Source organism: Paramisgurnus dabryanus, chromosome 3 (assembly GCF_030506205.2).
Source record: "Paramisgurnus dabryanus chromosome 3, PD_genome_1.1, whole genome shotgun sequence".
NCBI lineage: Eukaryota > Metazoa > Chordata > Actinopteri > Cypriniformes > Cobitidae > Paramisgurnus > Paramisgurnus dabryanus.
In genome coordinates, this window is record NC_133339.1 from 40906170 (window position 1) to 40920340 (window position 14171).

The 14171-nt window shown below is 34.8% G+C and overlaps 1 protein-coding gene across 1 annotated transcript in view; it reads right to left on the reverse strand.

Moving 5' to 3' along the window:
* Window positions 1-3605: 3605 nt before the first annotated feature.
* The window catches only part of tbcd (tubulin folding cofactor D), a 41142-nt gene continuing 30576 nt past the window's right edge, over window positions 3606-14171 (reverse strand). Inside the window, exons 29-39 of the mRNA XM_065242490.2 lie at window positions 14014-14154; window positions 13548-13631; window positions 13305-13463; window positions 10804-10942; window positions 5514-5635; window positions 5034-5111; window positions 4756-4845; window positions 4549-4636; window positions 4341-4453; window positions 4177-4261; window positions 3606-3769 (exon numbers count right to left, since the gene is read on the reverse strand). Of these exons, the coding sequence (XP_065098562.2) occupies window positions 3755-3769; window positions 4177-4261; window positions 4341-4453; window positions 4549-4636; window positions 4756-4845; window positions 5034-5111; window positions 5514-5635; window positions 10804-10942; window positions 13305-13463; window positions 13548-13631; window positions 14014-14154 (1114 nt within the window). The 3' untranslated portion in view covers window positions 3606-3754. The remainder of the gene's footprint in view (window positions 3770-4176; window positions 4262-4340; window positions 4454-4548; window positions 4637-4755; window positions 4846-5033; window positions 5112-5513; window positions 5636-10803; window positions 10943-13304; window positions 13464-13547; window positions 13632-14013; window positions 14155-14171) is intronic.

The window sequence follows — 14171 nt, forward strand, 5'->3', positions numbered from 1 at the left end:
ACACTGTATAGGACAAAATGATCGATTTTTCTTTTATGACTAAAATCATTAGGATATTAAGTAAAGATAATTTTGCATTAAGATATTCTGTAAGGTAACACTTTACTTGAATGGGTGTTCATAAGGCTGACATGACACCTTTATAATCATGACATGACACGTTTTGTTAACATGAAGGAGATTCTATGCACGTTTATGACAACTGTCATTAAGTGTTATTTGTTCAATTATGTCATTTTTAATGCAAAGATAACATTGTTTGAGATGTCTTTGTTATGACAACTTGACATAAACCAATACATCATAACTTGTCATGACAACTTTACCAAGACAACATAACTATCCACTTTTTACCAGTGATACAAATTAAATTTGTCATTAAAATATCTTTAAGTGTTTTTTTTAAGTTTCCTCCAATTGTTAGAGAAATAAAATTAATCATCCAATAATAATAAAAAAATTTAAAATTATATTTTATTGCATTTGGATACTGATTAACCTAAAATTAAATAAAACCAATATAATAATGGGTTAAGCCATGCAGTGTTGGGTCCATATCGCTGCAAAAACTTTATTACATGAAATGTATTAATTTAATTCTATGTAAGTTTTTTCTTCTATGTAAGAATATTTCTGTAAAAGTTCTGTTAGTTGTCGTTTTTTATGTGCACATACTGTACATAAAGTTGAGTATCATCTTTTGACGTGTCTGTTGCATTTTGTTAAGGTATTTAAAATGATTTGAAATAGTATTAACACAAGTTCAATTTGTTCCACTGTAAAGGTCAAGAAAAATATGCATGATGCTGTTATAAAACTATATGACGGTTTATTAGTATTAACAGTATTGACAATTTATGACATTTAAATTACAGTTTAATGTAATGTTAACCCATCATTGTTTGGCTATGTCTTGTTTATGACAGATTTATGTCAAGTTGTCATAACAAAGACATCTCAAACAATGTCATCTTTGCATTAAAAATGACATAACTGAACAAATGACACTTAATGACAGTTGTCATAAACACCCCTTCAAGTAAAGTGTTACCATTTGTAAATTTTCTACCATAAATAACTTTCTTTTTGTGAGTGGATGCAGTTAGAGACTTCCTTTGGACAACTTTAAAGATGATTTTCAAATAGTTGTATCCCTGTCAAATATTTTCCTATCCATCAACAAACAATACATCACTGGAAAGCTTATTTATTCAACTGATGATGTATAAATAATAAAAAAAATACTACAATGACTAGTTTTGTGGTCCAGGGTCACAAATGGTTATGTCTACTAAGTAGTCAAAATTGTCCACACACTGAATACATACAAAGAAACCAAAAAAGGTCTATCAGAAATATTACTTTTTTTTACATATGCAAGATAAACAAAGTGAAAAAGTGCAGTGTCTTAAAAACATACACAGGAGTAGATGTTTCAGCTCATGCTTTTTTTCACTGCACTTTTTTCACTTTGCATTTGTTAAATTAAAGTAATATTTTTGATAGACCTTTTTGGTCTCTCTGCAAGTTTTCAGTGTGCAGAGCATTTTAGTTCATTTTTATTAAAATGCCAGCAAGCTTAATGCATTCCTCTCCCCAACAAAGGCAGTCTGTGATTGTCATATTTAGGTCAATGCTTAAAACCGGTTATAAAAGTTAATTAAAACCTAACTCCTAACTCACATCCTTTTTATGAACTGGTAAATGCTTGCAAAAGTTCTTTTTGTTTAATATTAATACAACCAAGGTGTTATAAGGAACGTTATACAAGGTCTGCCATTAGATTGTCTAACCAATGCTATATATAAGATGAACCTGAGGATGTAATCGAGTCTTAATCCTAAACGCCCAAAGGTGCAGAAGTCTAAACTTCATTATCTACCACATCCTACAACTCAACAATCGACCCTTTGTTTCAGCTGGGAGTGTTGTTGTGTATTTTGAGACCACGTGGATTTCAGTGAAGCTCATGCCTGGTGTGAATCAATCTGGGTCAGGTTGAGTTTGAGAGAGCGACAGGCATCCTCTCGCCCCACCAGCCAGACACACGGATACACGTCGCCAGAGGAAGCCTGAGCTGAAATGACCGTACCAAGCTATGCCTGTCCACTGCCAGGGCTTCCTCTTTGGTAAATGTTAATACTTTCCCTGGAGTATAATGAAGCGGATTAGATTGAGTTTCACTGCAAAGCTGCTCGTCTGAAAAGCTGTTGTGCTGGCTGTGATAGAAAGGAAAAAGTAAGGGAACTAGTTGTTCCCTGTCTGCTTAGATTTCCTCAAAACCTACTATCACTTTAAAGGTGCCAATACAAAAGTTCACCAATTATCTTAAATGTCAATAAAAGCATATAAAATTTATCTAAAAAAAAAAAAGATCTGATACTGCGTATTTATAAAAAAATAAGTATAGCAGATTAAATGTGACCCTTGCTAATTTAGAAAATATACGCAAGTAATTGTTTTTGGTTGAATTTGAGGTTTTTATATATAAAAAAATTCGTCCCTCTCTAGTGATCCTAATGCTCGAAATAACAATTAAACTACATGAAAAATAAAATTATCTTTATTCGTATGTTAATCGAAAGCTGTACCTTTCAAAATATTTCCTAATACAAAAGATGTGTGTCCACTGGAACAAAATCATGGGATAGGGAGAAACGTAATTTCGATTGCTTTTTTATGTTCTAAACATGTGAAGAAATTGACAAATAAATAATCTAATCTAAAAGCACTTGTGCACCTTTTTTGGTTTTAAAACTTGCAGAAATTAAAAAACAAAGTGCAGGACTTGCTTAGTGTTGAGAGAGTTATTGAAAGAGATAAAGCGCAGGACCTGGTTCATGTTTTAATAGTTATTTAGAGCGATAAGTACAATTATCTTACTTAACTTTAAAGGAACAGTATGTAAGAAATGTATATCAATTAATCATAAAATTACACTTATATGTCACTAGACATTAAGAAATCATTTTCATTTCAAATACTTATATCACTCACAACAGTGGTCCGGCCAGGATATTGTCATTTAAAAAGTGGAGTTGCAGCCCTCAACTGATGTTTATGTTGTCATGTTGTGTATTGGCCACCAGTTGTGTGATTGCAGTACCAGTTTTAGCCACAAGTTTTGTGATTGCAGTACCAGTTTTGGCCACAATCCTATATACTGTTCCTTTAAATAGATTTATCTCAAAATTGACTTTGCAGACTCTATCTACTTTAAACTGCTATTGTAATTTTTTGTCAGATCCTAACAAATCATTTTGAAGAATTTTTTATATAAAATGTGAAAATATACCCATTTATATCTAAAAACGACTTTTTACCAATTTGCTTATTCTTTTTAAGAAAGTCGCATCGCTGCACCTGTCTTATTACAGCAAGTCCAAATTTCAATTGCCTATTTTTTCACATGCTTGCAGAGAATGCTTTACCAAAACTAAGTTACATGGTTGATGTTTTTCACATTTTCTAGGTTTATACAAGCACTGGGGAGCCAATTATAGCACTTAAACACAGAAAAAGTCAGATTTTCATGTCCCCTTTAACGCTAAATTTCCAGATATATCCCCAGTCTTGTTCCTGGGGCGTACAATGTGCAAATGAAGTTTAGAGCACAAGGAAGTTTATTGTTTTTAGGAATGTATTGGTCACATGGTATTACATGGAAAACATCTCAGACTTTGATTGATGTCCACAACAAAACAGAGTACAGAGACAAACTGGTAGTGCTTCTGTTCGGCTGAAACGAAAGGAGCTATTGGGGTGAACTCTGAAACAGACAAATGACAGAACATGTAGATAAGGTGACAAACACATTAAAACTAATATAAAGACCCATTTACACTATGCCAAATAAAAGGGCAGAGAATCCTGTCTGTTTTTTGCTTAAATTTGAATAACTTAATTTATTTACTTGCTGTTTTTTCATCATTCAAATGTGGCTGGGTGGTTAATAACACGTGACAAACTGAATCACATTTAATATTGGACACAGACTTTAAATTCAGAGGTGCTATATAAATATATGTGTCATTACTTAACGTATAAGTTGTGAGACAAGGAAAGACCTTACAACCAGTCCTGGCACGTTTATTTAGAAATAATTGCTAAAATAGAAAGCCAATCACATCCTACACTTCATAATAATGTATTTAATGGCTTAAATTAATGTATTACCTTGGCCACTGGTATTGGCCTTGGCACTCCCAGCCAATCACAAAGCTGATTCCTTTGAGTTCGAACTGTGGCGATGTCATTTTCCCTAGGAGAAGAAACAAAAAATTTCAATTGTAGATGTGATGAACACCTGATTCTGCAACAGGGCAAGCGTCAACACTCACCAATTAGTGTCACTGAGCACAGCCATGACATCAGTCAGCACTTGCTCATCGTCTATGACATCATCGTAGGTCAAGAGCATCTCATATACTTGACTGGCTGTCGTCTTTCTGATCTTCAGATGGAAGAGAAGAGAGAAACGTGTGCAGAAATGAGCCAACGGTGGAATTAATATTTAATTGACTGATCTGTAAATGTTAAGACGCTCACCACAGGAAAGGGGTGACAGAGCAATATCAGCAACTGCACCAAGATCTTCTTCCTCACGTCACCCTGAAACTGGACCATTCCACAGAACCTGAGGGCAGGAGAGAGAGCCAATCAGAGAGCTAAGTAACAATGGCCAATCTTGAGAGAGGTGATGACAGTAAACATCAATTCCTTCACACCAAAGCTTTCTTACGCAATGGCACTTACACGGCTATACATGACAACAACTTCTGGACTTCTCTGGACTTCTTGATTTCCTCTTTACAGAGTGACAGCAGTTCTACACAAAATGGATGACTGAAGGCAGAAACATGACATCAGATTAAACAAGACACTGATCGTCTATCTTTCAACTTCAACAAATGATTTAGCACGGTTTATCCTCGGTTCTCCTAAACATTTACTGTGCGAGTCTAAATCTGTCTCCTGTTGACCTCTGGGTGGTTTGTGTATCTGTAATGGTCTCTAGGTATTTCCACGCTCACCTCTCCTGAGTGGTGAAGATGTCAAAGCAGCCGTTAGCCAGGAGCTGATCCACCATCTTCAGTAAAGGAATGGAGACCCTGAGGGCAGATTTAGGTAAAACACTCAAGTTAACAACCATAAGCTTCATTAATATCTAAAACTGACTGCATACATTTGCATACCCGGTTTGTTCTTTATGATTATAAACCCCTCCAGAGTTTTATTAAAATGTAAAGATTATTATTTTTAGTACTGCCAATAAACATATACATACGATATTCATTTATTTTCAAGAAGACAAAAATATTTACGCTAAATATTTTTCATCCTTTTGGTTCTTAGTCATGCCGGGCAATGCAAATATTGCGAATAAGCCAGTGCGTATGCTGCAAAAATACACGCTACTCGCTTAGGTCAACAATTCTTTAAGTTAATGACAATAAAGAAAATGTATCTATATGTAACGTCAATGCATATTTAAGAGCAGGTGTGTTGTGTACCTGTCTTTGCGCAGATGATCTCTGAAGATTCTTAACACAGTGTCTCCAAACTGCTGTAGTGCTGCTGCATCCTGCTGAATGGACTTCAAATACTCAAATAATGACTGAGATGAGAAACGCACCTGTGGACACAGATTCAGAGATACTGATTCAGCGATACAGATTCAGCGCTATCGATTTAGAATTAAAGATTCAGATATACAGATCCAGAATTAAAGATTCAGAGATAAAGATTCAGAGATACAGATTCAAAGATACATATTCACAGATTCACAGTTAAAGATTCAGAGTTAAAGATTCAGAGATAAAGATTTTAAAGATACATATTCACAGATTCACAGTTAAAGATTCAGGGATACAGATTCAAAGTTAAAGATTCAGAGATACAGACCCAAAGACACAGATTCAAAGTTGATGATTCAGAGATACAGATTCAGAGATGCAGATTCAGAGATACAGACCCAGAGATACAAATTCAAAGTTAAAGATTCAGAGATACAGATTCTAAGTTAAAGATTTAGAGATACAGATTCAGAGTTAAAGAGTCACAGTTAAAGATTTACAGTTAGATTCTTTGTTACAGATTCAGAGATACAGATTCAAAGTTAAAGATTAAGAGATATAGACCAAGAGATACAGATTCAAAGTTAAAGATTCAGAGATACAGATTCAAAGTTAAAGATTTAGAGATATAGACCAAGAGATACAGATTCAAAGTTAAAGATTTAGAGATATAGACCAAGAGATACAGATTCAAAGTTAAAGATTCAGAAATACAGATTCAAAGTTAAAGATTCAGAAATAAATATTCAAAGTTAAAGATTCAGAGATACAGAGTCACAGTTACAGATTCAGAGATACAGATTCAAAGTTAAAGATTTAGAGATATAGACCAAGAGATACAGATTCAAAGTTAAAGATTTAGAGATATAGACCAAGAGATACAGATTCAAAGTTAAAGATTCAGAGATACAGATTCAAAGTTAAAGATTCAGAGATACAGATTCAAAGTTAAACATTTAGAGATACAGAGTCACAGTTAAAGATTTAGAGTTACAGATTCAGAGATACAGATTTAAAGTTAAAGATTCAGAGATATAGACCAGGGCTGCGTTCCACTCCAGTTTTAAACACGCACTCTAAAATTCCCTAAACACTTCCCCTCGGGGGAATCCCTGTCACTATTTTGAAGTGCGTTCCACTTAGTCAAGTGAACAAGGGAAGTTTATATGGACAGACCCTCACTCCCTCGATTTTGACTGGGAGCGAGTCTACTTCATATGTATACTTCAGGCAGCTTCATATACCACAATGCAACACGATTGTGACGTCACCTCAGCAACTTCAGATATACAGATTCACAGTTGAAGATTCAAGTTAAAGATTCAGAGATACAGATTCACAGTTGAAGATTCAAGTTAAAGATTCAGAGTTAAAGATTCACAGTTAAAGATTCAGAGTTAAAGATTCTCAGTTAAAGATTCAGAGTTCAAGATTCTCAGTTAAAGATTCAGAGTTAAAGATTCAGAGATACAGACTCAAAGTAAAAAATTCAGAGATACAGATTCACAGTTAAAGATTCAGAGTTAAAGATTCTCAGTTAAAGATTCAGAGTTAAAGATTCAGGGATACAGATTCACAGTTGAAGATTCAAGTTAAAGATTCAGAGTTAAAGATTTACAGTTTAAGAGTCACAGATACAGAGATATCGATTCAGAGCTACTGTAACTCAGAGTTAAAGATTCATAATTAAAGATTCAGAGATACATATTAAAGGTCAAGATTCAGAGAGTTAAAGATTTAGAGAAACAGATTCAGAATTAAAGATTTAGAGGTAACGGATACAGAACAAAAAAACTGACATTAAAATATATTACATTAATAGGAGCAACTTTAAATAATCTACAAATCTCAGCAGAGAAAATGATTATGTCTGTATCTTTTTGACAAAAGTTCTGTTTATTTGGTCTATATAAAAGTTGTTTTCTGGCCAAGGAACCATTTCAGTTCTTATATATTTTTATCGTATCAATGCATTTAGATTCAGTATGAGTCAGTGAGGTAATGGTGTTTAAAAACATAAATTATGAGAGTGCAGGTTCCTCTTCCTGTAGTTTCAGGGTGAAAACAGGAAACCTTTAGTAGAGAAAGCAGCACTTTCACCCCACATCATGAACCCTATTACACACAATGCAAACCTCTCTCATGTAGGACTCTGTCTGACCCCTCGCATACACAAACACAGTAGCAGAGTAAGATTAAGTGTGAATTCAACCTAAAGTTTTCCTGTGCTGTACAGGGGGAGCTGAGCTTCATAGAGAAGTCCTGTGTAGCGCTCCCCATCATTCATCATGTACTCTGTAAGAACCACACACACTTATCCTCTAGTTTTGGCTTGAAGGTAAAAGCATAACCTTTACTGTGGGTCCAGTCAAAGAAGAGAAAGATAATAAAAAAAGATATGAGAGAGAGCGAGAGAGACTGCATGGTCTAATGGGAAGTTCTTTATAGGTCTAGTTGACAGATGAGTTGACGGTTATTACACTCAGAGCTCCTATAAAAAGCCCTTTAACTTATTTTTCATCATCAACAAACACTAATAGCTATAAATAAGGCAAATGATCGCTCCCATCAGCCACCGTATCAGAGGCTCTGAGTCTAGGGGTTTAAAGAAAAATAAATATATACAGGAAAAATGTAATGAATGACAATAAATGTGAAAAAAATAAGAGAAGAAAGAAAAAAATATGAAAGTAACACTTGCAAAAAAAAAACTACGGATACTGTGAAAGTCTACAGATATTTCCCCCAATTTTTTGCTTTAAGTCATATTGCTCTCTACTCAACAAGACTTAAGGTAAACATGACTTCATTTTAGTTTCATTCAGATTTGTTTTAGTTTGCACAATCAGTGTTGCAGGAATAACACTGTTAAAGGGACACTCCACTTTTTTTGAAAATATGCTCATTTTCCAGTTCTCCTAGAGTTAAACATTTGATTTTTACCATTTTGAAATCCATTCAGCTGATCTCTGGGTCTGGCTGTACCACTTTTAGCATAGCTTAGCACAATTCATTGAATCTGATTAGACCATTAGCATCGTGCTCAAAAATAACCAAAGAGTTTTGATATTTTCTATTTAAAACTTGACCCTTCTGTAGTTACATCGTGTACTAAGACCGACATAAAATTAAAAGTTGCCATTTTCTAGGCCAATATGGCTAGGAAGCATAATAATCAAGGACTTTGCTGCCGTAACATGGCTGCAGGTTACGTTACGGCAGCAAAGTCCTTGATTATTAAACCAGAATGAGAGTATAGTTCCTAACCATATCTGCCTAGAAAATCACAACTTTTAATTTTCAGTCGGTCTTAGTACACGATGTAACTACAGAAGAGTCAAGTTTTAAATAGGAAAAATATTGAAACTCTTTAGTTATTTTTGAGCACAATGCTAATGGTCTAATCAGATTCAATGGATTGTGCTAAGCTATGCTAAAAGTGGTACCGCCAGACCCGGAGATCAGCTGAATGGATTCCAAAACGGTCAAAAACAAATGTGTAACTCTAGGAGAGCTGGAAAATGAGCATATTTTCAAAAAAAGTGGAGTGTCCCTTTAATTTTATTATATGGTGTTACAAATGTGTTCAAATCAGAATACCTACTGTACAGTAATAAACCACTCATGAGAAATCAGGAGCAAACATTAAACAACACCCAAAAATCATAAGTCAAACGAAATTGTAAGAAAAAAACATCAACAAAAGCAAAAAATAAAACATAGTATGAAGTACAGAAAAACAGATCATTTTGACCAGTTAACCGGAGGTAAGAATTTATATCCAATTAATATTATCAGTTAAAAGAAAAAAATATTTAACGCACAGTGAGTGTTGACACGTGCCTACAGACATTTCGTCACTTTTTCTATCCTTAATTTGTGAATGTCCTGTAAATGACACAAATTATTGGTACCCTGACGGTCTGGTAAAGTAATCATTTGTATGAGAAATCATTTGTACTGCATATGTTGTGTGCTTGAGTATGGTTTGAAAGCGGCACGGAGATGCACGCGTGTGCCTGTGTCTTAGACTCTGACCATAAACATCTCTCTTTTGCACAAAAAGCAAAAAAGACCCCAAAACTTTTTAAAATGTGTCCCATTTAATGTATGATTCCTGGTTCTGTTGTTGATCTGTTGCTGCTGTTTACATATTCAAATTAAATTAAATGTTTGTAGTGTTTTAACTGGGTCACAGACAACCGTCAAGTGTATTGTCAGTTAACGGTTAACGTTCGGTTAACAAGCTGCAGTTGTCGGTCAGGAAAATGAACTGAAATGAGCATCCCTAGATCAGAGTATGTGCTGATAAGATGAAGATTTCCCTCAGGAGCCGCCTGTCACCACTAAAACACAGAAGCTTGAATCTATAAGTGCCAATCCTACTCGCTCCGTTTCCAGCTCAATGTGTTTTGAATGAACCCTGGCCCACTGGAGAAGCTGTGGTTGTGCCTCGAAGCCATTTACACAAACCCTGTGCACTCTGGGGCCAGCATGGGCATAGACTTGCATTTGTGGCAAAACGTCTATTTGTTTTAACACATGCAAGATATTTTCAAGAAACTGCGGTGCGTTTCAACACTCGGGGCACCAAAATAATGGACCACTTTTGTGTTGCAACACTTGGGAAAAATGCATTGTCTAATCATATCAATGTCCCTAAAACATTTGGATACAAACTCTCTATAGAACAAAGTGTCGACAGCGCCTCCCGCTGGTCACTGATGTGCGTACATTCTGTTGTTTCTCACAGTACCAAATCATCTATTTCTAACCTCACATTATGAAATGAGCTTGTCTCCAGCTTGTCTTGTATCACCCTAAAGGGTTGATTTATTTTGCAATAACAACCAGTTGACTACATTATTCCACTTATTACACAGACACTGGTCACATATGTAACAGGACCCTGCATTACATCATGCATTTTTATTGCATTGCACTTTATTTTATTTATTTCCAAATAAATCAACCACCCTAATTCCTGAACATTATTCTAAAGAAAATTTAGCTTTACACTGGGGCCAAAGGACATACAATTTGTTATTGCATTAAAAATAACCAATGTTATTTTGGATGTTTCAATAATATATGTATTCTGTAATATATATCGAAAAAAAGTTTTTAAGCATAGAAAAAAAGACTTATCTCCTAGTTTAGCAAGTTCCCATCTGAGCCTTTAAAGGAAAAACAGGTGTTTATATGTTTATAATGTGAATGAACTTACTGTGGATTCGGTGAGTCCACCCACAGACACGGTTAGGCCCAGCAGTGTGTGGTACTGGTACTGATGCAGCCGCAGCAGCTGTGTGATGTGAGGGAAAGCCTGTGATGCTGCGCTCCAGTTTAGGGAGTGTCCTGTCTCTCTGATGATACATAAAGAAACCCAGGGTCAGAGATGAGCAAAGATCAAGCAGCTGGGGTGAGATTGTTGGTCAACTACAGCTACAATGGTGAGCGATTGCAAAAATATGTGCTTTCTAAACCTTTTATGAACCTCCCTGAAATAATGACTAAAAGATAATTTAAGCTCATTTAATATGCTTGATGCATTCAACCTGGAGCAGATGGTACGCACACTTAAAGGCGACATGATGCATAAGGCTTTAATATGCATTTTCTTTAAGCAAAGAATTAAGCAAATGACCTAAAAAAAAAATAGTTTTTAGTCAATTTTTTTTTAATTCAAGTGAATTTGTACTAAAAACAAAACAAAAATACGAAAGAAAGTCTTTTTTTTTCAAGTGTATCTACACGGCAAAAAAATATTGTTTTACTCTTACACTGCAAAAAATTATTTTCAAGAAATAAATTCTTAGTATTTTTGTCTTGTTTTCAGTAAAAATATCTAAAAATTCTTAAATTAAGATGCTTTTTCTCGATGAGCAAACCGACCCAAGAAACTAAGTCTAGTTTTTAGACCAAAAATATCAAATGTAAGTGATTTTGTGTTTAAAACAAGCAAAAAATCTGCCAATGGGGTAAGCAAAAAATCTTGAAAATTTTTCTTAAACACATTCACATTCAAGAAAAATTCAATTTGCTTACCCAGTGGTTCTCAAACTTTTTCGGCGTGCGCCCCCCCTTGTATACAGTGCATCCCTATGTGCCCCCCCCAAAGAAAATGTATGACATAAAACATTTCAAAACACAATTTTTGAATGAAGTCAAGCATATTACATTTTAAAATGTAGTGCTGTTGGTAAGTAACCTTATTTTGAGATTTAATTACACAGAATTTTTAATAAATTGATTTATTTTATAAAATGTCATAAAACCGGGGCCCCCCTGGCACCATCTCAGGGCCCCCCAGGGGGCCACGGACCCCAGTTTGAGAACCACTGGCTTAACCCATTGGCAGATTTTTTGCTTGTTTTATGCACAAAATCCCTTAAATTTAATATTTTTGGTCTACAAACTAAACTTATTTTCTTGGGCCGTTTTGTTTATCAAGAAAAAGCATCTTCATTTAAGAAATGTTACATATTTTTTCGGAAAACAAGACAAAAATACTAAGATTTTTTTTCTTGAAAATAATTTTTTGCAGTGTACTTAGTATTTTTGTATTTTTTCTAAGATAAATATCTGAAATTTCTTAAATTGAGATACATTTACTTGGTAAGAAAGTTACTTAAGATATTAAGTCTTGTTTAATGAAATAAATGATGAAAATCAAGAGTTGTTTTTTTTTTTTTTAGTTAAAACAATCTGCCCAGTGCAGTAAGAAAAATAAACTTAAATTAGGTTTATTGAATTAAGTTGAAACTGGAATTAAGTTTATTTTTCTTGCTGCACTGGCAGATATTTTGACTTGTTTTAAGTAAAAAGCCCTCTTGATTTTCATCATATATTTTAATAAACAAGATTTAATATCTTAAGCCACTTGCTTACACTGCAAAAAAATGATTTAAGACAAAAATGATTTAAGAAAAAAAAATTCTTTAAGCACATTTTTCTTGAATTTGGCATTTAAGATAAATGTTCAAGATTTTTTTGCTTACCCCCATTGGCAGATTTTTTGCTTGTTTTATGCACAAAATCCCTTAAATTTGATATTTTTGGTCTAAAAACTAGACTTTTTTTCTTGGCTCATCAAGAAAATACATCTTAATTTAAGATTTTTTTAGATATTTTTATAAAAAAAATTATGACAAAAATACAAAGATTTTTTTTCTTGAAAATATTTTTTTTCTTGAAAATATTTTTTTTTTGCAGTGTACGAAGTAATTATATTTCAATTGAAGAACTTTCAGATATTTATATTAGAAACAAGACAAAAATACTAAGTAAAACATTAATTTTTGCAGTGTACAATCTTTTGAATTCTCTATTTTATAAAAAGGGCAAAAAAAAATAGAAATTAAAAAATACATAATTATTTTATGTTTATTCAGATGCATATTACAATTATTTACTTGCAGTTCTCAATAGAAACATAAGTTTTAATGGTTAAACGTCAAAAGTGATTTATTTCTGACTTCTGAGATCATTTAAATTTGATTAAAATTTGGGTATAAAAATATTCAGTTTGACACTCCTCACTTCCCTCAAAGAGACGCACCAAGCAGAAACAACGTATTACATCAGTTTTATGCATAATTTCATGCTAGCTTACAATATGTAATTATACTACTTCATAAAGCCAAAGTAATTTGAAGCAGCAAGTTAGTTTGAAAAACAGTGAACTTGAGCGTATCCTGTGGATGGTGTGACCCCTGGGGCACTCACAGAGGAAAGATGCTCAGCAGCTCCTCCCGATGAGGAATGTGAGGTACTGCGGGCTCCGTGCCGTGGAGAAGTCGCAGGAAAACCGTGCCAGCATGAGCTCTGTAGCGGTCTATTTTCTCTGCAGCCTGCTGGGCAAGGCAACACATCATATGCTGTACACTACAGGGAAAGAGAAAAATACCAGTTAACCTGTGTTGTGTAGGAAAACAAGCCTGGATTTATAAAAGACTGAGAGCGTCTCACATGTCAGGGGAAAGAAGCTCTGGTGCAGACGCCACGACCGTCAAGGTGACGTTCATGAGACCGCTCATTGCTGCTGCCCTCACCCTGAAACAAAATGAACAAAAGGTGATTCATCATTCATGTTTTGTTAATTAGGAAAGCATTGTGACAATTGCATATATGCGTTGTAGGTATTGCTGGAAGGTGTGCGATGTCTGGAGGTGCCTTTAGGGCTACTATGGTGAAGAATGCATCTCTTGTGGGGCAACAAGAGATTTGCTAAAGGGCACTGGCAGGCATGGTGGCATTCCTCAGGGTGAGCTTAGGTAAACTTGGCCCCAGGGATAGTGTGAGAAATAAATACATAGATACATTTCACATACAGACGGCGCAAGGGTTGTTATGTTACTTTACAAAGTACCAAAATATTTGATTTGTTTTGCACTAGCACCGTCCAACAATTTTCAAAAAATACACGCGCACTCACCAGGCCCCAACATCGCCTCGGCTGTCCATGCTGTAGTCGTTCATACAACCCAGCAAGGCTTCATACACGGCCCTAATGTTGTCCTCACACAACACGTGGTCCGGGCTGCCTTGTGCGCGCACTCCTACTGACACGCACACCCTGCGAGGGCGAGAAAG